This window comes from Prionailurus viverrinus, chromosome C1 (assembly GCF_022837055.1).
Source record: "Prionailurus viverrinus isolate Anna chromosome C1, UM_Priviv_1.0, whole genome shotgun sequence".
NCBI classification, from domain to species: Eukaryota; Metazoa; Chordata; class Mammalia; order Carnivora; family Felidae; genus Prionailurus; species Prionailurus viverrinus.
In genome coordinates this window covers 66,421,029-66,444,547 of record NC_062568.1, presented here as the reverse complement: position 1 = coordinate 66,444,547, position 23,519 = coordinate 66,421,029, and the positions used below count along the sequence as shown (strand labels likewise).

General features: G+C 35.8%; 1 protein-coding gene across 5 annotated transcripts in view; it reads left to right on the top strand.

Moving 5' to 3' along the window:
- Positions 1-23,519, top strand: part of TANK (TRAF family member associated NFKB activator) — a 94,573-nt gene that overhangs the window by 38,856 nt on the left and 32,198 nt on the right. For 3 of the 5 annotated variants that reach the window (XM_047871646.1, XM_047871645.1, XM_047871647.1), the window contains exons 3-4: positions 21,749-21,857; positions 22,947-23,065. In XM_047871646.1, coding sequence (XP_047727602.1) covers positions 21,749-21,857; positions 22,947-23,065 — 228 coding nt within the window. Of the gene's footprint in view, positions 1-16,884; positions 16,995-18,287; positions 18,371-21,748; positions 21,858-22,946; positions 23,066-23,519 lie in introns of those variants that run through there. The other 2 variants (XM_047871649.1, XM_047871648.1) reach the window with 2 other exon arrangements.

The following is a 23,519-nucleotide window of genomic DNA, read 5'->3' as shown; positions in this document are numbered from 1 at the left end:
ACTAAGTAGTTCATACTACATTCTTAATCAAAATGTACTGAAGGATTAATATACATGCTTCAGAAAAGGCTTCCTGACATTAGGATATAGGATAGAGGACAATGTAGAATTCAGCTCAACAAACATATTGATGATAAACAGTGTTCTAAGAGCTAGGAATATAAAAATAAGTGGTAATCATCAAGGCACTTTATCAACTTCAATATATATATATGCATATATGTTTCATGTATTATGTGTATGTAAAGGTATACATATATAAATGGTATGATTATATATAAGTATCCATTAATATGCATATGTTTTATATATATACAGTTGACCTTGAATAACGCAGGGGGTTAGGGGTGCTGACCACCATCCCCGCCTGCCCCGCCCCCCCCCCCCCCCCCCGCACTGTCAGAAATCTGCATGTAACTTTTGATTCTCCAAAAACATAACTACTGTGAGTCTACTGTTGACTGGAAACCTTACCAATAACATAAAACAATCGATTAACACATATTTTGTATGTTATATGTATTACATACTGTATTCTTTCAATAAAGTGAGCTAGAGAAAAAATGTTATTAAGAAAATTATAAGGAAGAGAAAATACGTTTATATATAGTACTGTACTGTATTTATTGGGGGGGAAAATCCACATATAAGTGGACCTGTGCTGTTCAGGGGTCAACTGTGCATATATTATACTTCAATGTAAAAAAGAAAAAATGAATCATTTTAAGCAGTCAGCATGCAGACTTAAGCATTAGGGATGAATTAGGGAAGCAGTCTAATGTTTATTTAGAAAGCAGAATGGAAAGTAGGTGGCACCTGAATGCAGGCCACTTCTGAGTGTGATAACATAGATTCTAGATGATAACTAAGTATCTGGAATAGAAGACTGGATTGATGGTGGTACTGATGACTGAAAGGAACAGTAGAGAAGATGCAGATTTACAGATGGGGAAATAAGATGTGTAATTAGGTTTTAGCTATCGAGTTTAGTTACCTGTGGGACATGCAGGTGAAATTGTATAATGGATGGTTACAAATACGGATTTAGAAGCCTAGGTAGAATTGTGAAGAAGAGATTATAGTTATAGATTATAGAATAACAAATTTTATTATAGCGTTGTATAAAATAGCATTTCCAAGTTAGAGTGTATAGAGCAAAGGAGTATTTGAAGGATAAGAGGGTGAGAGGATGGAAATAAGACCAACCAGTTGGTCATTGGAGATTTAAAGCTAAAGAATTGACTATGAAACAGGAGAAACACCTATTCCTCAGAACTGGAAGGGATGAGAAAAAAAAAAAAAAACAGGTTCACAGGAAGATAAGTTTGCAGATAGGAGTTGGTGGTGGCAGGAAGTTAGCAGGGTTATCATGTATCACTTATATGTGGAATCTAAAAAAGTCAAACCTATTGAAAACAGTAAAATGGTGGTTACCAGGGATTAGGAGGTGGGCATAATATTGATGGTGTTTAAGGGTTTAAACTTGTAATGAGGTAATGATTAGTGAATAAGCCAAAGAGATCTAATGCACAGTATAATGAATATAGAAAATAATATCATACTATAATTATATAATGTGTAAATACTGCTACAGGGGCAGTCATATTACAATATATAAATGTATCAAAGTAACACACTGTACACCTCAAACTTACACAATGTTACATGTCAAATTTATTCAGTAAAAGAAAAATAGGGTTATAATGTAAGAGTCTATTTTTTTCTGTGAAATACATGGTGAGGTCATCTGAGTGAAGTGACTTTAGGATATTCTGAGAGTGGTAGTAAAGAATTGAAATAGCTTCAGTTAAAAAATGGGAGAAGAAATATGTTGCATCCAACATTTACCATGAATTTTTGGTGGTATCAATCCATGTTTGTTGGTCATTTTTTTCAGCAGCTTTCTTTGTATAGAAGTGGAATGAGCAGATGGCCAAATCCAGGATTAGGAGATTGCAGAGTTAAGAGTAGAAGAATGTGGATAGTGTTGGCCAGAAAGTGGGAACAAAAGCAATTGAAATTGTGTGCTTTGAGATACAAACTAACATCAAGAAGAAGTTAATCTAGCAGTCTAATAGACTAAAACAAAAAAAGAGGGTTTATGTCCGAAGTTTCCATGAAGCGAAAGAACAGATCCAGAAGGAGTAAAAGAATGTGAGAAGTGAAAGGATTGACTGTTCGCAATGAGTTTGAATTGATGTTTAGGATTTTCTGTTTTCATGAGTCATGAAAGTGGGTAGCCGGAGTGGGATTGAGAAATTTTAAGAAACTCAGATTAGAGCACTTCTCCTTAAAGTGGTGACAAGATTAGGAGCATTTAGAAAGACTGTGTGAGAGGAAGAGCTGAAATTCTTGAATGTGAGAGAATGACTAGTATGTTGTAAGATAAACAGTTTTGAGGAGAGACTGGTATTAATTGCATGCCTTGTGGATGGCCTTTTGCTTAAGTTTAAAGGAATATGGCTCAAAAGTGGCAATGATGAGGCGAGATAGTGTTTATCTTCTTGTTCTCCCGCTTCCTATTTCATTGCCCAACCCCTGTGGTTTGATAGGACATTAGACAGCTTCATATGAGGGGACTGCAGAGGTATTTGTGTCCTCCAGAGACAACATAATAATTCCCATTTTAAAGTGAGGTGTGCCTAGGTTACTCAGTCGGTTAAGTGTCCAACTTTGACTCAGGTCATGATCTTTCAAGTTCATGAGTTTGAGCCCCACATCAGGCTCTGTGCTGACAGCCCAGAGCCTGGAGCCTGCTTCAGATTCTGTGTCTCCCTCTCTGTCTCTCTACCCCTCCCCTGCTCATACTCTGTCTCTCTCTGCTCAAAAAAAAAATAAATAAATAAACTTCAAAAAAAATAAATAATTAAGTGAGATACAGTCTTTTTGAAATTCAGTTGTTTTTAGCCATTACACTTCCCTATAGTATAATGAAATAGTTCTGACATTAGGTATTATGCTTCGATCTCATTTGTTATGCTTTTTTAAGTTAACAATTTTCTAAAATATTTTTGTGGGAAGGCCTGTATACTTCCTCTTGACATTTCTTGGGATTTTATTTTATGGAATATTTATTGTTTTTTGAATTACAGACTCAAAGATACCAAGTGTAAATCACTAATTTGTTCTCATCTAACTACTCCCAGAAATGAAATTGAACTTTGAAGTAAAACCAGCTAAATATTCCTCATTTAGAATCTTTAGTAATAAGATGATACATACAAGTTCTCAAACTTATAGTATGAAGATAAGAGCAAAGGTTCTGAATGCTGATTTTGGTAAAGGAAATTATTACTTGATTTGATCTGGATATTTTGAGTTCAAGTGTTAGAGAAGATTAGGTGAAGATGATCAGCAGGCAATTGAAGTGTGCATCTTTGAAGTAAAGCATCAGTTGAAAACACAAATTTGGGAATCATCTTCACAGAGATATTTGGAGCAATGGGAGAAGGAGCTACAAATGGGGAAGAGAATCGGGTGAGAGAAGAGAAGCAAGAGGACAGCCTTGCAGAAGTTGCCTGGCATTCTGATGTCAGAAGGGCCCCGAGGGATGTGCTGTCAGTAAGCCTAGCGCCCTTCCTAACACTGTGCTTGAAAAATTGGTCTATTGAGTGACATCAGCAAGATGGCAAACTAGGAAGTTCCAGGCCTTGTTCTTCCATGAAAACGTCAAATAAACAACTACAGATTGATTGAAATAATTTTATAGGAGTTCTGGAAATCAGTGATTATCAGCAACCAAGCAAACGCCTAGTCAAGGAAAAGCCATATTCAAAACTGTAGGAAATTTCATGGCATTTCTACTTGCCCTTGACCCACTACCTGCCCGGTGTGGTATGGTGCATTTGGGAGGAAATAGCCCAATTCCTGGTTCCCTCCCTCAGGAAGGAAGGAGAAGAGTGAAACTTGTTTGAAACATCCTGACCTGTCTATGGACTATCCAAGGGAGTGTGTTCTGTCTCATCTGACTTGGAGCTCAGAGTTGGGAATGGTAGCATAAGTTTGGGTCTCAGGCTAAAAGTCATGGAAGGCAGTGGTGGGCAATTTAGCCTGTGGAAACTGCAGGGGGACTGCAATGGACAGCTGAGTGCAAGAGATTGAAGGAAGAAGACTATAATAGAACATCTAAGATCCTAAGAAGCTGGGGTAAGACCTTTTGAGAAGCTAAGATACTTCCAGCCAGCCAGGGAAAATCAGAAACAAACAGAAACCTACACCCACTGGCCCAAACAGGATACACACTCGGCAAATACTGAGGAAGACCTTAAGGCTTTACCCTGAGCCAATCTCAAGGCTAAGGGGCCTGCTAATTAGTTTTTGTTAGTTTTCTTTTCTTTTCCTCTGACTTCTTCTTTATTATTATTACTAAATATAATTTACTGTCAAATTGGTTTCCATATAACACCCAGTGCTCATCCCAACAGGTGCCCTCCTCAATGCCCATCACCCACTGTCCCCTCTCCCCCAACCCCCATCAGCCCTCAGTTTGTTCTCAGTATTTAAGAGTCTCTTATTGTTTGCCTCCTTCCCTCTCTGTAACTTATTCTCCCCCTCCCTCCCCCACAGTCTTCTGTTAAGTTTCACAGGATCCACATATGAATGAAAACATATGGTATCTGTCTTTCTCTGCCTGATTTATTTCGCTTAGCATAATACTCTCCAGTTCCATCCACATTGCTACAAATGTCCAGATTTCATTCTTTCTCATTAGGGGCCTGCTAATTAGTGAAGATCTTCCACACCAGGCTTTAGAGACTGGAAGAGTTTATTCACATGCCCCAGTTTTCAATAAATTACAAGGTCTATGAAGAAACAGGGAAATGTGGCCTTTTCAAAGAATAAAATAAATTTCCAGAAACAGTTGCTGATAAACATGCATCAGACTTACTAGACAAAGACTTTAAAACACTGTCATAAATATGCTCAGAGAGCATACAAAATAAACAAAGGAGGGATGCCTGTGTGACTCAGTTGTTAAATGTCTGACTTCAGCTCAGGTCATGATCTCGTGGTTCGTGAGCTCAGGCCCTGCATCAGGCTCTTTGCTGACAGTTTGGAAACTGCTTGAGATTCTCTCTCTCCCCGTCTCTCTGCCCCTCCCCCACTCGTGCTCTGTCTCACTCTGTCTCTAAAAAATAAATAAATGTTTAAAAAATAAAATCAGTGAACTCCAAGACAGGCCATTTGAAATAATGGAGTCTGAAGAGCAAAAAGAAAAAAGTAAGAAAAGTGAGCAGAGCCTAAGAGACTTAGGGGACACTATCAAGTGGGGCAATATACACATTATAGAAGAAGGTGAAGAGAGACAAATTATTTTTTTTAAATAGAAAAAAAGAGATAGGTTATTTAAAGAAATATTAAATGATGACTTCCCAAATTTGGGGAACAACATAGATATACATATCCAAGAAGCTCAACAAATTCTATGTAGGATAAATTCAGAGAGCCCCATGTCAAACTCCATTATAACCAACTGTCAACAAAAACAATCTAGAAAGCAGCAAGAGAAAAGGGACTAACTCATTATATTCAAGGGAGTCCAAATAAGACTGTCAGTGGATTTCTCAGCAGAAGTCTTACAGGCTAGAAGGCAATGGGATGACATATTTAAAGTGCTGTAAGGGGCGCCTGGGTGGCTCAGTTGGTTGAGCATCCGACTTCGGCTTAGGTCATGATCTCCTGGTTTGTGAGTTCGAGCCCTGCATCGGGCTCTGTGCTGACGGCTTAGAGCCTGGAGCCTGCTTTGGATTCTGTGTCTCCTCCTGTCTCTGCCTTTCACCTGCTCATGCTCTGTCTCTCTCTGTCTCTCAATAATAAATAAATGTTAAAAAAAATTAAAAAAAAAATAAAGTGCTGTAAGAAGAAAACCTGTTAACAAGAATTCTGTATATCTGGTAAAACTACCTGACCTAGAAGACCTGACCACTAGACCTGACGTAGAAGAAATGCTGAAGAATTGAAATGCCTTCAAGTTGAAATGAAAGGATGCTGCATAGTAAATTGAAGCCATGTGAAAATGGGTTTTCTGTAAAAGTAAATATACAAATATAAAAGCTAGCATTATTGTAATTTTAGATTGTAACTCCCCTTTTTATTTTCTACAGGATTTAAAAGACAAATGTATAAAAATTACTTTAAATCTTTATTAATGGGTGAACAATATATAAAGATGTAATTTGTGATATCAGTAACAAAGTAGGGAGGTGGAGCTATAAAGTTGGAGGGTTTGTTGTATGCAGTTGAAGTTACTTTGGTATCAACTTAAGATACTGTCATAACTTTAGGATGTTGTATGTAGTCTCAGTGGTAACCGCAAAGAAGATATCTACAGAATATGCACAAATGGAAAGGAGAAGACATCAAAATGTGTCACTACAAAAAACCAGCTAAACACAGAATAATGGAGCAAATGAAGAACAAAAAGCTGTAACATATACAGAAAACAAATAACAAAATGGCAAAAGTAAGTACTTCCCTATTGGTAATTACTTTAAGTGTAAATGAATAAAACACCCTAATCAAAAAACATCAATTTCCAAAAACCATAAAATACCTAGGAATAAACATAACCAAAGAGGTGAAAAATCTCTACACTGAAAACTATAGAAAGCTTACGAAAGAAATTGAAGAAGATGCACAAAAATGGAAAAATATTCCATGCTCCTGGATTGGAAGAACAAACATTGTTAAAATGTTGATACTACCCAAAGCAATCTGCATATTCAATGCAACCCCTATCAAAATAACACCAGCATTCTTCACAGAACTAGAACAAACAATCCTATAATTTGTATGGAACCAGAAAAGACCCCGAATAGCTAAAGCCATCGTGAAAAAGAAAACCGAAGCTGGAGGCATCACACTCCCGGACTTCAAGACATATTACAAAGCTGTAATCATCAAGACAGTATGGTACTGGCACAAGAACAGGCACTCAGATCAGTGGAACAGAGTAGAGAACATAAATGGACCCATAAAGGTATGGCCAACTAATCTTTGCCAAAGCAGGAAAGAGTATCCAGTGGAATAAAGACAGTCTCTTCAGCAAATGGTGCTGGGAAAACCGGACAGCAACATGCAGAAGAATGAACCTGGACCACTTTCTTGCACCATACACCAAAAAAACCCCTCAAAATGGAAGAAGGACTTAAATGTAAGACAGGAAGCCATCAAACTCCTCAAGGAGAAAGCAGTTAAAAACCTCTTTGACCTCAGCTGCAGCAGCTTCTTACTCAACACCTCTCCAGAGGCAAGGGAAACAAAAGCAAAAATGAACTATTGAGACCTCATCAGGGTAAAAAGCTTCTGCACCGCAAAGGAAACAATCAGCAAAACTAAAAGGCAACCAACAGAATGGGACAAGATATTTGCTAAATGACATAGATAAAGGGTTAGTATCCAAAATCTATAAAGAACTTATCAAACTCAGCACCCCAAAAAAACAAATAATCCAGTGAAGAAATGGGCAAAAGACATGAATAGACACTTCTCCAAAGAAGACATCCAGATGGCAAACAGACTCATGAAGAGATGCTCAACATCACTCATCATCAGGGAAATACAAATCAAAACTATACGGAGGTACCACCTCACACCTGTCAGAATGGCTAACATTGACAACTCAGGCAGCAACAGATGTTGGCAAGGATGCAGAGAAAGAAGATCTCTTTTGCACTGCTGGTAGGAATGCAAACTGGTATAGCCCCTCTGGAAAACAGTATGGAGGTTCCTCAAAAAATTAAAAATAGAACTACCCTACGACCCAGCAATTGTACTACTAGGTATTTATCCAAGGGACACAGGTATGCTGTTTCGAAGGGGCACATGCACCCCAATGTTTATAGCAGTGCTATCGACAATAACCAAAGTATGGAAAGAGCCCAAATGTCCATTGATGGATGAATGGATAAAGAAGATGCGGGATATGTGTACACACACACACACACACACATACACACACACACACACACACACACAATGGAGTATTATGCAGCAGTCAAAAAGAATGAAATCTTGCCATTTGCAACTATATGGTTGGAACTGGAGGGTATTATGCTAAGCGAAATTAGTCAGAGAAAGACAAATATATGACCTTATCATATGAGGAATTTAAGATACAAAACAGATGAACATAAGGGAAGGGAAGCAAAAATAATACAAAAACAGGGAGGGGGACAAAACATAAAAGATTCTTAAATATAGAGAACAAACAGGGTTGCTGGAGGGAATGTGGGAGGGGGGATGGTCTAAATGGGTAAGGGGCATTAAGGAATCTACTCCTAATATCATTGTTGCACCATATGCTAACTAACTTGGATGTAAATTAAATAATAAATGAATTTTTTTAAAAATGGGTTAGCAGAATGGATTAAGAAATGGAATCCCACTGTGTTATCCTACACAGATAACACTGTGTGTTATCTACAAGCCTCACTTTAGATTTAAGTACATACATAATAGGTTGAAAATGAAAGGATGAGAGAAGATTCTATGCAAGTAGTTACCAAAATAGAACAAGGGTGTCTGTATTGACATCAGACAAAACAGACTTTACATCAGAGATTTTTATAGAAGATAAAGAGGGGCATTTCATAATGGCAAAGTTATTAATTTGTCAAGAGGATAACAGTAATTATGCACTAATCATCAGAGCTCTAAAACATATGATACAAACATTGACAGTATTAAAAGAAGAAATTATAGCTCTACAGCAGCCATCAGAGACTTTAGTACTCTATTTTCAACACTTTCAGTAATGGATAGAACAACCAGATTAGAAGATTAATAAGGAAAATGAGGTCTTGAACAGCATTGTAGGCCAGTTGGAACATATACACAATACCCTACTCAACAACAGTAGAATTCATATTTTTTCTCAAGTTCATATGGAACAGTATCCAGGATAGACCATATGTTGGGCCATTAAAAAAAGACGCAATAAATACTAAAAGATTGGAATCATACAAAGCATCTTTTCTAATCACAGTAGAATGAAACTAGAAGTCAACGACAGAAGGAAAACTGGGAAACTAAAAATATGTAGAAATTAAATAGCACAGTCTTAAACAGCTAGTGGGTCAAAGAAGAAATCACAAGGGAAATTAGAAAATATCTTGAGACCAATGAAAATGAAAACAAAATACCAAAATTTATGGGATGCAGTGAAAGCTCTGCCAAGAGGAAGGTTTTTAACTGTAAATACTTATCTTAGAAGAGAGATCTCAAATCAATAACCTAACTTTACACCATAGGAAACTAGACAAGAAAGCACAAACTAAATCAAAAGCTAGCAGAAAGAAGTGATTAATAGTAGTGATTAATAGTAATTAAAAAGCTCCCAAGAATGCCTAGTACCCAGTGGCTTCATAGTGAATTCCGCCAAACATTCAAAGAGGAATTAACACCAGTCCTTCTCATATTCTTCCAAAAATTGAACAGGATGGAACATTTTCTGATGCACTCTATGAGGCCAGCATTACCCTCATACCAAAGCTATATACACAGACACTGCAAGAAGACTGCAAATTTTCTTAAGAACATTGATATAAAAATCCTCAACAAAATACTAGGAAACCAACTTCAACAGCATATTAAAATGATTTTACACCTTGACCAAGTGAGATTTATTCTTGCAATGCAAGAAAGGTGCAGCATACAAAATCAGGTAGTACATCACTTTAACAGAATGAAGGGGGGTTACCACATGATCATTTCAATTGATGCAAAAGAAGCAGTTGACAAAATTCAGCATCCTTTTATGATAAAAACACTCAATAAACCAAGAATAGAAGGAAGTATTTCAACATAATAAAGGCCATTTATGAAAATCCCACAACTAACATAATAATCCATAGTAAAAGACTGAAGGCTTTTAAGATCAGGAATAAGACAAGGATATCCACTTTTGCCACTTTTGTTCAACATAGTACTGTTTCCAGTACTACCCAGAGCTATTAGACAAGAAAAACAATATCCAAATTGGAAAGGAAGAAGTAAAATTATTTGTTTGCAGACAACTTAATCTTATATCTAGAAAACTCTAAAGATTTCACCAAAACTGTTAGAACTAATGAATTCAGCAAAATTGTAGGATACAAAATCACACAAAAATTAATAACATTTCTATAACATTGACATTAAACAGTGTGAAAAAAATTAAGAAAGCTTCATTTGCAATATCATCAAAGTAAATAATGTACTTTGGAATAAACTTAACCAAGTAGGTGACGGACTTTTACAAAACATTACTGGGAAAAATAAGACATCAGCATATGGTGGAAAATTCCATGCTCATGGATTGGATTTACCTTTACCATATACAAAAATGATCTCAAGCCAGGACCTAAATGCAAGAGCTAATACTATAAAACTCTTAGAAGAAATCATAGGGGGAAAGCTTCATAACATTGAATTTGGCAGTGATTTTTTTGGATATGACCCCAAAAGATCAGGCAACAAAAGTAAATTAGGTAACTTGAACTTCATCAAAATTGAAACTTTTGTGTATCAAAGGATACTATCAACAGAGTGAAAAGGCAACCCAAGGAAGGTGAGAGAACAGGCGTGCTTGGATGGCTCAGTCAGTTAAGCATCCAACTTTGGCTCTGGTCAAGATCCCACAGTTCATGGGTTCAGGCCCTGCATCAGGCTCTGTGCTGACAGCACAGAGCCTGGAGCCTGCTTCAGATTCTGTGTCTCCCTCGCTCTCTGCGCCTCCCCCACTAGCACTTGCTCGCTCGCTCTCAAAAAAAAAAAAAAAATGAATAAACATTAAAAAAGTATTTGCAAATTGTATATTTGATAAGGAGTTGATATCTAGAATATATAAAGAACTCCTACAACTGAACAACAACAACAAAATAATCTGAATAAAAAGTAAGCAAGGATATGAATAGACATTCTCCAAAGAAATTATAAAATGACCTATAAGCACATGAAGTGATCCTCAACATCATTAGCAGTTAGGGAAATGCAAATCAAAACCACCATGAGATACAACTTCATACCCAACTTCCTTCAAAGATGTGGAGAAGTTAGAATTCTTATACATTGCTGATGGGAATGTAAAATGGTATAACCACTGTGGGAAATGTATAGTATTTCCTCAAAAAAATAAACATAGGATTACCATATGACCTAGTAGTTCCACTTCTGGCTATGTACCCCAAAGAATTGAAAGCAGGGACTCAAAGAGATATTTGTACATCCTAACATCCGTGTTCATAGCAATCTTTGTAAGTCAGAAGGTGGAAGCAACCCAGATGTCCATGGATGGATGAATGGATAAACAAAATGCAGTATATACATATAATGGAATTTATTCAGCCTTTAAAAAGAAGGAAATTCTGACACGTAGTATAACATGAATTAACCTTGAAGATATGCTAAGTGAAATAAGCTAGTCACAAAAGGACATGTTTATGTATGATTCTACTTACATGAGTTACCTAGTCAGATTATAGAGATAGAAAGTAGTAGGGTGGTTCCTAGAAGCTGAGGGAAGGGAATGGGGAATTAGTGTTTAAAATATACAGAGTTTCAGTTGAGGAAGATGAAAAAGTTCTGGAAATAGTTTGTGGTGATGATTACACCACATTGTGAGTGTTACTTAATGTCACAGAACTGTACACTGAAAAATAGTTAAAATGGCAAATTGTACATATATATTTTACCACAACTTTAAAAAATCTGTTGCAAAAAAAGAAAAGAATTGGTGTGGCCTAGATTCTCTTACTAGATATGTTTTATTGCTATGCTATTCATCTATACAAACTCACCAGCCTTTCACCACTTAGTTGTCCATACTCCAAGCCAGTTTTTCTCATAGTGTTTCTGTGAAGAAGTACACTTCAGGGCTCTTCTCGGGGCCTAGGTGGCTCCATTGGTTGAGCATCTGACTCTTGAGTTTGGCCCAGATCATGATCGCAAAGTCGTGGGATCAAACCCCACATCAGGCTCCATGCTGAGTGTGGACCCTGCTTAAGATTCTCTCTCTCCCTCTCCCCTGCTCATGCATGTGCGCTCTCTCTCCCTCTCTGTCTCTTACATTAAAAAATAATAAAATTTTAAAGACTCCTCTTTAAGAAGTCAGTGTGCTACATCCATTTAAGAGCATTCGGTCAAAAAACAAAAAAGTATTCGGTCAAGCAAAGACATCCAACTATTACAAATTAATGAAGGAAACAAAGATAAATAAGGGCAAGTCAGTGATTTTTAAAATATTACTGGCGGAAATTACAAAAGCAGCACATGCTTATTGAAAAAAATGCAAGTAATTCAGGATATACAGAACGTAAAGTGATTGTCTTTTCCCTTACTCTCCAAGGGTAAGCATTGTTAGTAATGTGATATATATTCTTCCAGAACATGTGAATCATATTTTTTTAAATGGAATGGTGCTGATCTGAAAAAGGTTAAAATTTTTCAAAAATGTCTTTATCTTCACCATCATCATCACTAAGATTTATCAAAGCTATGTTTACCAGAGTGCTTTATACAGTCATCTAATTTAATCATTATACAAATCTGGTGAGGAAGTATTATTTTCATTTTTTCAGATGAGGAAAAGAAAGTGCAGAGAGGTGAAGTAGCTTGCCCACAACCACACATCTAATGAGTAATAAAAGTGGTAGAACTGTGATTTGACCATAAATTTTACAAGTATCAAATAACTTTGTATGTAAATCCCCCTAGCTCTGCAAAGTTAAGCATTGTTAGCCCATTTTCAAATGAAGAAATTGAGACTCAGAAATAAGTTAATTTTTTTATGCAAAGTGGCAGAATGTGTACTGAAACTAGGTTTATCTGAATCCAGAGGCCACATTTATTTTACTAACCTAGCAAATCACAGCCCATTCCAGGTACTCAAAGTGTTCTTCCCATTACTATGAATAATCTAATTTGGCTTCCTATTTTCTTGGATAAATCCTTACTTTGTGTTTTATACATCTCTTATGAAAAGAAGCTGGGGAGTATAAGGCTTACTGTTCGTATTTCTTTCATTCATTCTACAATTTATGATGTGCCAGGTACATAATAAATGCTAGGGATTACAAGATAAGTAAAACAGATCATACACTTAAAGGGTTCACAATCTGATATTGCTTCTTCTATTTGTTGCCTTGTATAAGCATTCATATGTACCCATGCTAAGAGGTCTTCTGATTTTTTCCAAAGTAGAGTGATGTTTTAATCATAGTAGCCCCTAACATGGGCAACTTTTAATATGCTTTCAGAATAAGAGAAGAAACTATTAAATAGAACAGTGGTAGAGTTGGCTTGGTCCTTGAATCAGTTACTGTACAGGGTAACTAATTCAAGAGACCAGGAAGTACTGTGTTTAAATAAGATAAAAGTTTGTCCTCTCGTGCAACAGTCCAGGGTAGCCAGGGATAGTGGGGCAGCTCTACCATCCTTAAAATACGGTTTCCTCCTCTGGAATCACAGCGGCCATTCTACTTGTTAACATTTCCCTGCCAGTGAGAACAGAAAGAAGCAGTGAAAAGCAGACAGCTTTCTTTTAATAATGTGGTCCAAAATTTGTACAGGTCACTTCTGTTCACATCCTGTTAGCCAGAACTTAGTCATATGGTCATATGGCTAGTAAATGTATTCTCTAGCTGGATGACCATGTGCACAGGTAAAAGTCTATATTACTAAAAGAAAAACCGAGAATGTATATGGGGGAATAACTAGCAGTCTTTGCCACACATTTTGACTAACTAGGCTAAGGTTTCAAATATCACAAGAGTCTATAATGTGGACTTAAATATTTAATTAACTGTATTACTTATACCAAGTTGCTTCTGATCCATTTCTGCCACTGTTCTGTGGAAGAAACCAAATATATTTAATAAAGACTTAAGTACCTTCTATTGCTTATTTGACCATCTTTCCAAGAGAAGAATCAGTAATAAGTAATTTAAAAATCTGAAAATTTTAAAACTGATTGCCATTTAAAAATCAGATTACAGTATTCATAAATGATTAAGTTTCAGAAAACTTCCTAGAGCGGGTCTCCTGCTTTTCCCAAGATCTTTGCATTATGTAAAAAGAAAATATAAATCTCCTTTGTTGAAAGAGAAATGTGGAAAAAAATGTATTTGTCTTTTCTTGCCAGTTCTTGGTTAAAAGTGAAAAATCAACAATGTCTTATGTGGGAAGGTAAAAATCTCCTTAGTTATAAGATAGTTCAGGTGCTTACAAACAAAATTTCCTTTCTTTGTACTGTTAAGAAAGGTGAAGGATACAGAATACTTAAAACCATCCTGTTTGCTAAGTAAAGATCCTCACTAACTAACCAGTGAGTCTATGATGAAGGCCTCAAATAAGACTAAATTTGACTGTGCACTTTTTGTCATAAATTATAAAGCCAAACATTTTTCCAACAACAATGTTAAACCATTAAGGACTGTGTTGTCAGATTGCTTGATTCTAGAGCTAGTCTTGACCCATCTGAAATGTAAAGTGTCAGACTTGTGTTACCTGTAAAAGCGGGTAGACTATGTTTACTAAAGCATAATGTGCCTTTATTATAGGTAGTACTTTATTTAAAAATCCTTTATTTTCACTTAAGATGTGAAGGGCCTCATTGTTTACCACCCTTCTTTTTTTCCTTTCTTTGTTCCCCAAAATCTCTGTGTAAAGTGTCAGTGGAAATGGAGCAATTTACTCTTCTTTCTTTCTACAGAAGCTACTGGTATTAGAATAAAGGTGCTTCTGCTGTTTCTGACTGAAGTTTTATTTCTTCTATTGTACATCGTCAGTACGTTGCCATAGACTCATTTTCTACCTATCAAAATTTAAAATATTTGTATCCTTTGTTCCAGGTTTTTATTTCCAGAAATACGTTCTGTCAAAACTTCTAGACAGGCATGCTAAGGTAGAAGTTCAAGAAGTTATGTTAATAATTAGGAATGTTTAAATTATGATAGCCATTCAAAGATACTGTGAGCACCTACTCAGTATATTGTGTCAGGAACTGTTCTAAGTACTGGGTCCACCATGATAAGCATACACGCTATCTGCTTCGTGGAATGGTGGCACATCTAGTAAAGAATAGACTAGCCAAATAATCTCATAAATGTGAATTTTCGTGGTGCCTGGGTGGCTCAGTTGGCTAAGCAGCCGACTTCAGTCAGGTCATGATACTGCGGTTTGTGGGTTCGAGCCCTGCCTCGGGGTCTGTGCCAACAGCTCAGAGCCTGGAGCCTGCATCACATTCTGTGTCTCCCTCTCTCTCTCTCTGCCCTCCCCCTTCTCTCTCTCTCTCTCTCTCTCTCTCTCTCTCTCTCTCTCTCTTTCAAAAATAACTAAACATTTAAAAAATTATTTTTAAATAAATGTGAAATTTCAAACTCTGGTAAGTATTAGGAAGAAAAGTAAACTGTTGATAGAACATCTGTTAGGGAGTTGACCTAATCTAGGAGATCAGAGAAGATAATATTTATGAAGTGATTTTTGAAAGGACAGGTTTGAGGTACTTTCCAAGTAAACAAACTGTGTTACAATGACTCATTGGCCTGAAGAATTGAAAGTATAAGAGAAAAGTGCAATAAGAATCAGGGGCAAAACTATGTAGGCTCTTTAGAGGCCCTGTTGAGGATTTTTGATTCTTTATTTTGAAAACAGTAGGAAACCATTTAAGACATTTATGAGGGAAGGGTGAGAGAACCCAGTGGGTGTTATGATTATATTTGCATTTTGCAAAATACATAATGGCTACAGTTTAGACAGTGGATTGGCTGCTACACTTAGGGAGAGCAGTAAGGCTATTGCAGTAGTCTATTAAGGATGTGATGGCTTGAATGGTGATGGCTACATTGAAGATAAAAAAGTGGACAAATTTGAGAGATATTCAGTATTAAAATTGACACTTGGTAATGGATTGGCTATAGAACAAGTAGATGTCAAGGATGGTTATAGCTTTCCAGATGGATAGTAGTGCCCTGTACTGAAAGAAGGAATGCAAAGGACCTGATTTTCCCAGGGGCTGGGGTGGTAGGAGGGAGAAGGAGATGTTGGAAGGAAAAGATCGTCAATTTTGAATATGTAAAATTTAAAATGCTTTCCCAGCAGCACTTGGCCACATAGATCTAGAAGAGAGACCTAGAAGTCCCAGAGAAGTCTGGGCTAGAAGGAGATATTTGAGAGTCTGGAGTATAACCTGCCACTCGGGATGATATTGCTTAAGGGGAGCCTATATAGCAAAAAGAGGACCTTGCTAGAATATACTAGCACAATATACTAGAATATACCTTGCTAAATATACTCACATGATCTGCCATGGTGGTTATTTAGGGTCTTGGGCTTTGGTGGTCAGGCAAAACCTGGATTAAAATCCCAGCTCCACTGCCTACTAAGAAACTTTGGCCAGGTTTTTTTGTACCTCTTTGTGCTTCAGTTTTCTCACCTGTAAAATGTAGGAAATAACTGCCTCAGAAGATTAGTCAGTTTAACAGCTAAAATGAAATAAAGGTCTCTGATTTTGGTGCATAGTAAGTATTCGGTGAAACGATCATATGATGATCGTTTATTGTTGAAAATTTTGATTGCGGAACAGTTCACAGTTTTTAAGAAGTAGAATACATATACATGTGCACGGAAGTTCCCAAAGGATATAGACCAAAGTATCAGTAGTTACCTCTGAGGAGGAATGAAAGGCATAGTAAAGGGAAAGACTTACTCTTTACCTTGTACATGTGGGGTTTTGTGGTGGTAGCGATAGTAGACATTTTGTTTTGTGCATTTTCTCAACAAATGTGCCACTTTTGTAATTTTTAACAGCCATTAATGGTTCCGTAATCATTTTTGACTATTTTTTCTCTTTGTAAACTTTGAACAACCAGGGCTCTTAGTTTTTTTGCTTGACAGAATGTTTTTGATTCAATGGAGGTACCATACTGCTTTCTCAAAAAGAAACTTCTGAATCCTGGGTTACAATGAACTAGAAGAAAGACTGAGAAAACTGGCTTAGAGCATGGGGAAATTGTGTGGTAAGTCTGGTGACAAATTGTCCGTGTTCAGGGGTAATAGAGCTACATGCTATGGTAACAGGTATTATGTAGATACCTTGCTCATTATTAAAAGAAAGAACTAACATTTGCAAAGAGCTTAGTATGTACCACATAATTTATACATGTCATTTCCTTCAGTCCTTCAAGTAAATACCATTTTCATTTCAGGAAGAGAGAAACCAAACCTCAAAAAGGCTAATAAGTAATCAGAACCAAAACACAAGATTGCAAAATAAAAATAGCTTGTCATAGTTTACCATTTGGCATGCTGAGAAATTGGTGGCAGCACTGAGTAGTAGATAATTCACATTGATAATTTGGTCTGTCAGATTGCAGGTCTAGGTAAGACTTGATGCCAGGAGGATGGGGGAGGGCAGGGTTTATAACCTAGTTATAATAAGAAAATATAGCAGAGAATGGTTGAAGAATAGGCTGTGTAAATCAGGATCTCTGAGTTGCTAATCCTATACAATCTTTTTTTTTTTTTTAACTTGAAGTTGATGTTTAGTTTACCAGAGTTTCAAGATAAAACAGTTTGTGATCAAAGTGCTGTGTATTGAGACAGTTATTATTTGTCTTCCTTCAAGAACTGTGGAGCTTCCGTATTGAGAACATTTGTGGTAGCGTTCTACAAAGCTTTTGTTCTCTCTGTTAATCTTGGAACAGTCTGAAAGATTTTTACATTGAGATTCTTTTTTTTTTTAATCCATTCAATTTATTAAATTCCTATTCTTCTTATACCTGGAGGAAAACAGTGGTATTTTTCAGAATATTGAGATTAGTTTTTAAGGATGAAAAGAGATAATGTTTGACCTTTAGCAAGTATCATCAATGACGTAAGGGTACTTAAACTTTTTTTCCCTCATCTAGGAAATAAGTGCTTTGAAAGATATTTAAAAAATGAGAATTTTCAGTGTCAGCAATAGGGAAAAAAACAATTTATAGAACTCTTTTAATATTTATAAAACACATGAAAACTTGAGCAGCTGTATATCCAAAATTATAGAGAATATGCTGCCTTAGCTTTAAAGGTGGATTGAAATTTCCCGGGATAAAGGGACAGTTCTAAAGATAATCTTTTTGCTTTGTTTATGATAATCAAGGAAGGCATGTATGGACAACCATTTATAATAAATTTAAAATGTATACCATACTTGATCAGCATTGTTTTCAGCTTTGCTTTTGAACACTAAGAAAGAATACAAGTGCATTATGGCACAAATACCTAAGTACCTGTTTACCTCTTTCAGATACTGGTAGACCACTTGTTTTGCTAGTCTTTGGAATTGGAAGGAGTGTCAAATACACAGAAGCCAGAGTCATCTTGGCCAGATGGTGTTTGATACAGATGGATGGTTAGTTGTCATGCAGATCTCCTAGTTGGTAACTTGTTGCTGCCATCTGACTCAAAGAATCATTCACACACACTGGCTGTCAAAAGCATCTTCTCTTCTGTCTGTTTTAGCTGTCATGTCTGTGCTCTGTACAGACGTGTTGACAAGACATTGCTGTTGTACATTTTCAATGTGGTTGTTAGTGATTTTTCTGTTTTGTGGGATCTTTGATCGGGCTGGAATGTACTTGGTTTGTAATTGTGTTGTTTTTTTAAAAAATACTGTGACAGTGCAACAATTATCTGACCTTTTAAAAGGACTTTTCAGGTTATAAGTTTATTCAGATCTGTTCAGTGAACAAAAAGCATTTAATAAAAAGGAAAGAAACCTTCTTGTTTCAGTTTCCAAATATAACAAATAAACTGAATTCTACTGGTTATTTCTGAATTTGAATCAATATCTTCTTGTGGACTCTCCATCTTATAGCCTTGTGGTCAAAATCTTTATACTATTTCCTGAGTATATATTTTCTTTTCTTGAAATGGTACCTTTTTTTCTGACGGTAAAGCTTCCCTTTTTCTTCCCCCGCCCCCCCCAAAAAAAAAGAGAAAGAAAAGATCTTCAGACATTGCCTATCTTTTGCACCCATTTTCTCAAACTTAATTTCCTTTTCTCTTACTCACCTAGTGACCTGTCTCCTATTTTTCCTGTTTCCCTTATAAAATATAAGCAAAGCCTTTCTCCATTCTTTCAGATAGCTTCTTAAGTTATTTCTGAAGTCTATTTCTCTGATAATTAACAACTTAATTAACAACTTAAAGTCTATTTATTCAGCTAATACTTAGCATCTCAAAATGTGCCACTCTGCTATACTCTAGAGATACCAGAAGAAAATAGTCTCTGCTCTTGAAGAGATCATAGTCTAAAGTGAAATCACGGGGCGCCTGGGTGGCGCAGTCAGTTAAGCGTCTGACTTCAGCCAGGTCACGATCTCGCGGTCCGTGAGTTCGAGCCCCACGTCAGGCTCTGGGCTGATGGCTCAGAGCCTGGAGCCTGCTTCCGATTCTGTGTCTCCTTCTCTCTCTGCCCCTCCCCCGTTCATGCTCTGTCTCTCTCTGTCCCAAAAATAAATAAACGTTGAAGAAAAAAAATTAAAAAAAAAATAATAAAGTGAAATCAGAAGTATAGATAATGAGACTAGAATACTACAATTGCTTTAAGTATGTGGAAAAAGCAGTAAGAGAACAAGGGCCATTGCTATTCTTTTCCCCCGCTGTATTTCCAGAATATCAGTTTTTAATTTATTACAGAATTTGCTTGAGTTTACAAAGTACTTTATTAAGTGGTTTAAGAAATAGTTCAAAACTTTAACTTGAAAGAGTTGTTGATTTTTCCCATCCAGTGACTACATTTTCAGCATTATTCATTTATTATAATATTTTATATGCAGGTATGCTAAAGTATGTTTTTAAGCCAGAGATAAAAGATGAATATTACCTGGCAGAACCTTCTGACTTGGTTCCAAAAGAAAATACGAGTCCTTTGGTTTTCCATGCAGGTGGGGAAAAAATATATAGTAGAAAGAGAATAGGCTGAAGTTTGAATCACTTACACACTCATTCTGGGCCTATCTCTAACTTGCTAAGTTTTTTATACTGGTTACTTAGTGTCTGGATAATAGAATATTTTTACCTATCAAAACATAGTGATGAAAGAATGGGCAATTATTGGTTAGTATTTATGAAGAGCTTTGAGTTCTTTGGAAAAAGTCGTAAATACACAGAAGTAGATAGTGAGGAAGTAACATCAGCATGTTTGCTGATTCCTCAGCCTGGTAGCTCTGTGCAGCCCAGGTAAATTTAGGTATTACAGAATTTGCTATAGACATTTAAATCCTCCTTTCAGTCAGCCAACTCACTCTTTCTAGGGACTTGGGTATAGATTTATCTAGGAAAGAGATGTCTTGTCCTGAGAGGCATGGCCCTAGACTGGATTTTGATATTTAAGGTTTAGTTCTGAGACTCATAATTGTAGGATATGTGACCCATATGGATTAACAAGATACATTCTTCTATTTGCAATAATAAAGTTTGGATTCCTTTTTTTTTTCAACTTGGATTCTTTATTTCCATTATTTTTTTTTTTCAACAAGCATGTACTAAATATCTCCTATGTATAAGTTACTTTGCAAAGTTTAATGGGAGTATCAAGTCCTATAACACTACCCTCAGGCAACATGCAAAGAAAATGAACCACTTAAGTTACTTATCAGCTCTGTCAGTTACTCTTCTTTGAAGTGTATTACTTATAGAATTTCACCTTTTGTTTGGCAAAATGTGGTATTTTGCTGTAATTTCCTAAGCTGATGTATTTTGGGAATCTAGGAACCGCTATATAATTTATAAAGAACTTTAAGCTTACTGGTCTCTGAAAAGAATAATTTCATTAATTTTGAACTCTGAATTAAAAAAAAATTCAAAATCAAATACTTAGTATGTACTGAAGGACATTCCAAGATTATTAGGACCTTCTTTTATATTCAGGGAATTTACAATTTAGTCATTTATTGTTGCACCAGTGATAAAAATTGATAAAGAATTCTCTGTTATTTGTTGGTGATAATTTTTAAGACTTTGTACTAATTTGGTAATTGTAATGTAGCATTTTCAAATTTGCTTGAAGGTTTGTTAACATCTGTATTCTCTAATGCAAACTGCTGTCTTTTTTCATTGCGTAATTTTCACAGCCACTGCAATAAAATAGCAAGATGAATGGATTAAAAATATAAGGGAAATTATGATATTTAAGATATCCAGTAAGGATTAAGCACATATTCTCTTGACTTCTTAAAACTTAATCTGAGAAAATAAGTTTTTGGTCAGTATAATTTTGTAATTTGTACTCATCCCTTTAATTTTCATAGGGTTTTAGTCAGAGCTACTTTCTTTGTGATTTTATACCCTAAGTATAAATTCAAAAGTGTTTTTACTTAAGAGACGTGAAATGTTAACATTTTTTAAGTTACAGGTATTTTTATACAGTAGCATAGAATGATAGAATGAATCCATTTTGTCATTCATGCTTTTTTTGTTGCTGCCATTAAGAACTGAATTCTAAATTACAATTTTTATCCTAACTGAAAGACCAAGAGTTGAACTATTAACTGAAATTTCTCTAATTAAAGTGACTTTTTAAATTTTACAGTGTTTTATGTCAGTGATGTTTATAATGATTATTACTGTATTGTTGGATCTGGTTTTTGGCTCACAAATAACATGCTCACTACCTGGGAAATGGCAATAGGGCAAACCATATCTATATGTAATTCTTAATGGACAGTAGATGTATGTACACACATCTGTCAATAAATATAAGGCTGAATGGTTTTTATGTCCACAGACTGAAAACTATGAGCAGAGAATACGTGAGCAACAGGAACAGCTGTCACTTCAACAAACTATTATTGACAAGCTGAAATCACAGTTACTTCTTATGAATTCCAGTCAAGGTATCTTCATATTTATTTTTTACGTATTTCTTAAACCTCTTGAAGAACAGAAAGATGGAAATCAAGTTTTTCTATTTTATTTCTCCATTGTTTCTCAGTAGTTCTGATATTTTAATGATTGCGGTGCAGTTACATGTTTTCATTTATGAAATGAGTACTTGCCAGGGTGTGGGAAAATGAACATTCTTGTAGAACTCTGTGTTGATAAAACTTCTTAGAGGGCAATTTGCCAGTAAGTAGTGAAAGCTTTCTTAAATGTCTGTGCCTTTTAAACAAAAAATTCAAGTCCTAACCATATGCCATAAGAAAATGTTTGTTCAAATACTCAAAGATACGTATGTAAGGATGCTTATCACAGTATAACTTCTAATAATGAAAAATCAGATATAATGAAATGTTCAACAGTTAAATTATAGTCTTTCATATAATCATCAGCTGTGTAGAAAAAGCGATGATAATAGATGTTAACTTACTAACATGAGACATGTTCATTATATATAGGAAAGAACAAAACAAGATTTTATATATATACATATATATACATATATATATATAATTTTATTTTTTGTGTGCAACAAAAAAGATTCTTGTATGAATTTATATGTATTGGAAAAGAAAAACTGTGATAAAATATAAACTAAAATTTTGACAGGAATAATTCACAGGTCATAAAGGTTGTGAGCAGCTTTTATTTATTTATTTATTTTTGGTATGTCTGCATTTTCTAATTTTCCTATAATAAGTATGGAGTAGTTATGCAAATGATGGTCTTAAGCAAGAAGTGCACACCTGAAAATACTGCTTATTACAAGTTTCACTGCTATTGTTGTGGTCGGCCTCAAAGAGCTTCTAGTTTTCTAAATTCTACATAGTTTTTATACCACTGATTTGGGGAGTGTAGTTTTGTGGGAATGGAAGAAAATCTAAATGGGCAAATTTAAGTTGTCAAGGTAAGTTTTATCTTAAGAATTTCTGAAACTCATAGTTTAAAATTTCTTTAAAATTAGGTTTCTGATTTGTTTTTATTTTTTCAGCTGGTACCAAAAACAGGGATATCCTACTTATATCCAAGAGGTTTTTGTCTTGCAGATAACAGTTTTGGCTATGTTCCTCTGCTTGAAGACAGTGAAGCAAGAAAGAATAATTTGCCTCTTGATCAGCCACATGATAAAGTAAAATCAGGAATACCAAGAGAAAAAGAATTAAAGGTAGACTGCACTGCTGGTTTATTCCCTAAAGGAAATAAGAAGTGATGGGATGCCTGGGTGGCTCAGTCTGTTGAGAGCCCAACTTTTGCATAGGTCATGATCTTGCGGTTCGTGGGTTCAGACCCCGCATCGGGCTCTGTGCTGACAGCTCAGAGCTGGGAGCCTGCTTTCATTATTAGATTTTATGTCTCCTTCTCTCTCTGCCCCTCTCCCACTTGTGCTTGGTCTCTCTCTCTCTCTCTCTCTGTCAAAAATAAACATTGAAAAAAAATTTTTTTCAAGAAAATAAGAAATGAGAAATTGGGTTCCACAGACTTACTGAATTATTCAGTCAGTATTCTATCGAATTTGGGTGGGCGAGAGCAAGGGAGAAGGTGGAGGAGATTTTTTTCACTCCTACCATTGCTTCAAAAAGCAACATTCAAATGCTGACACATAACACATGTGCCTCTTT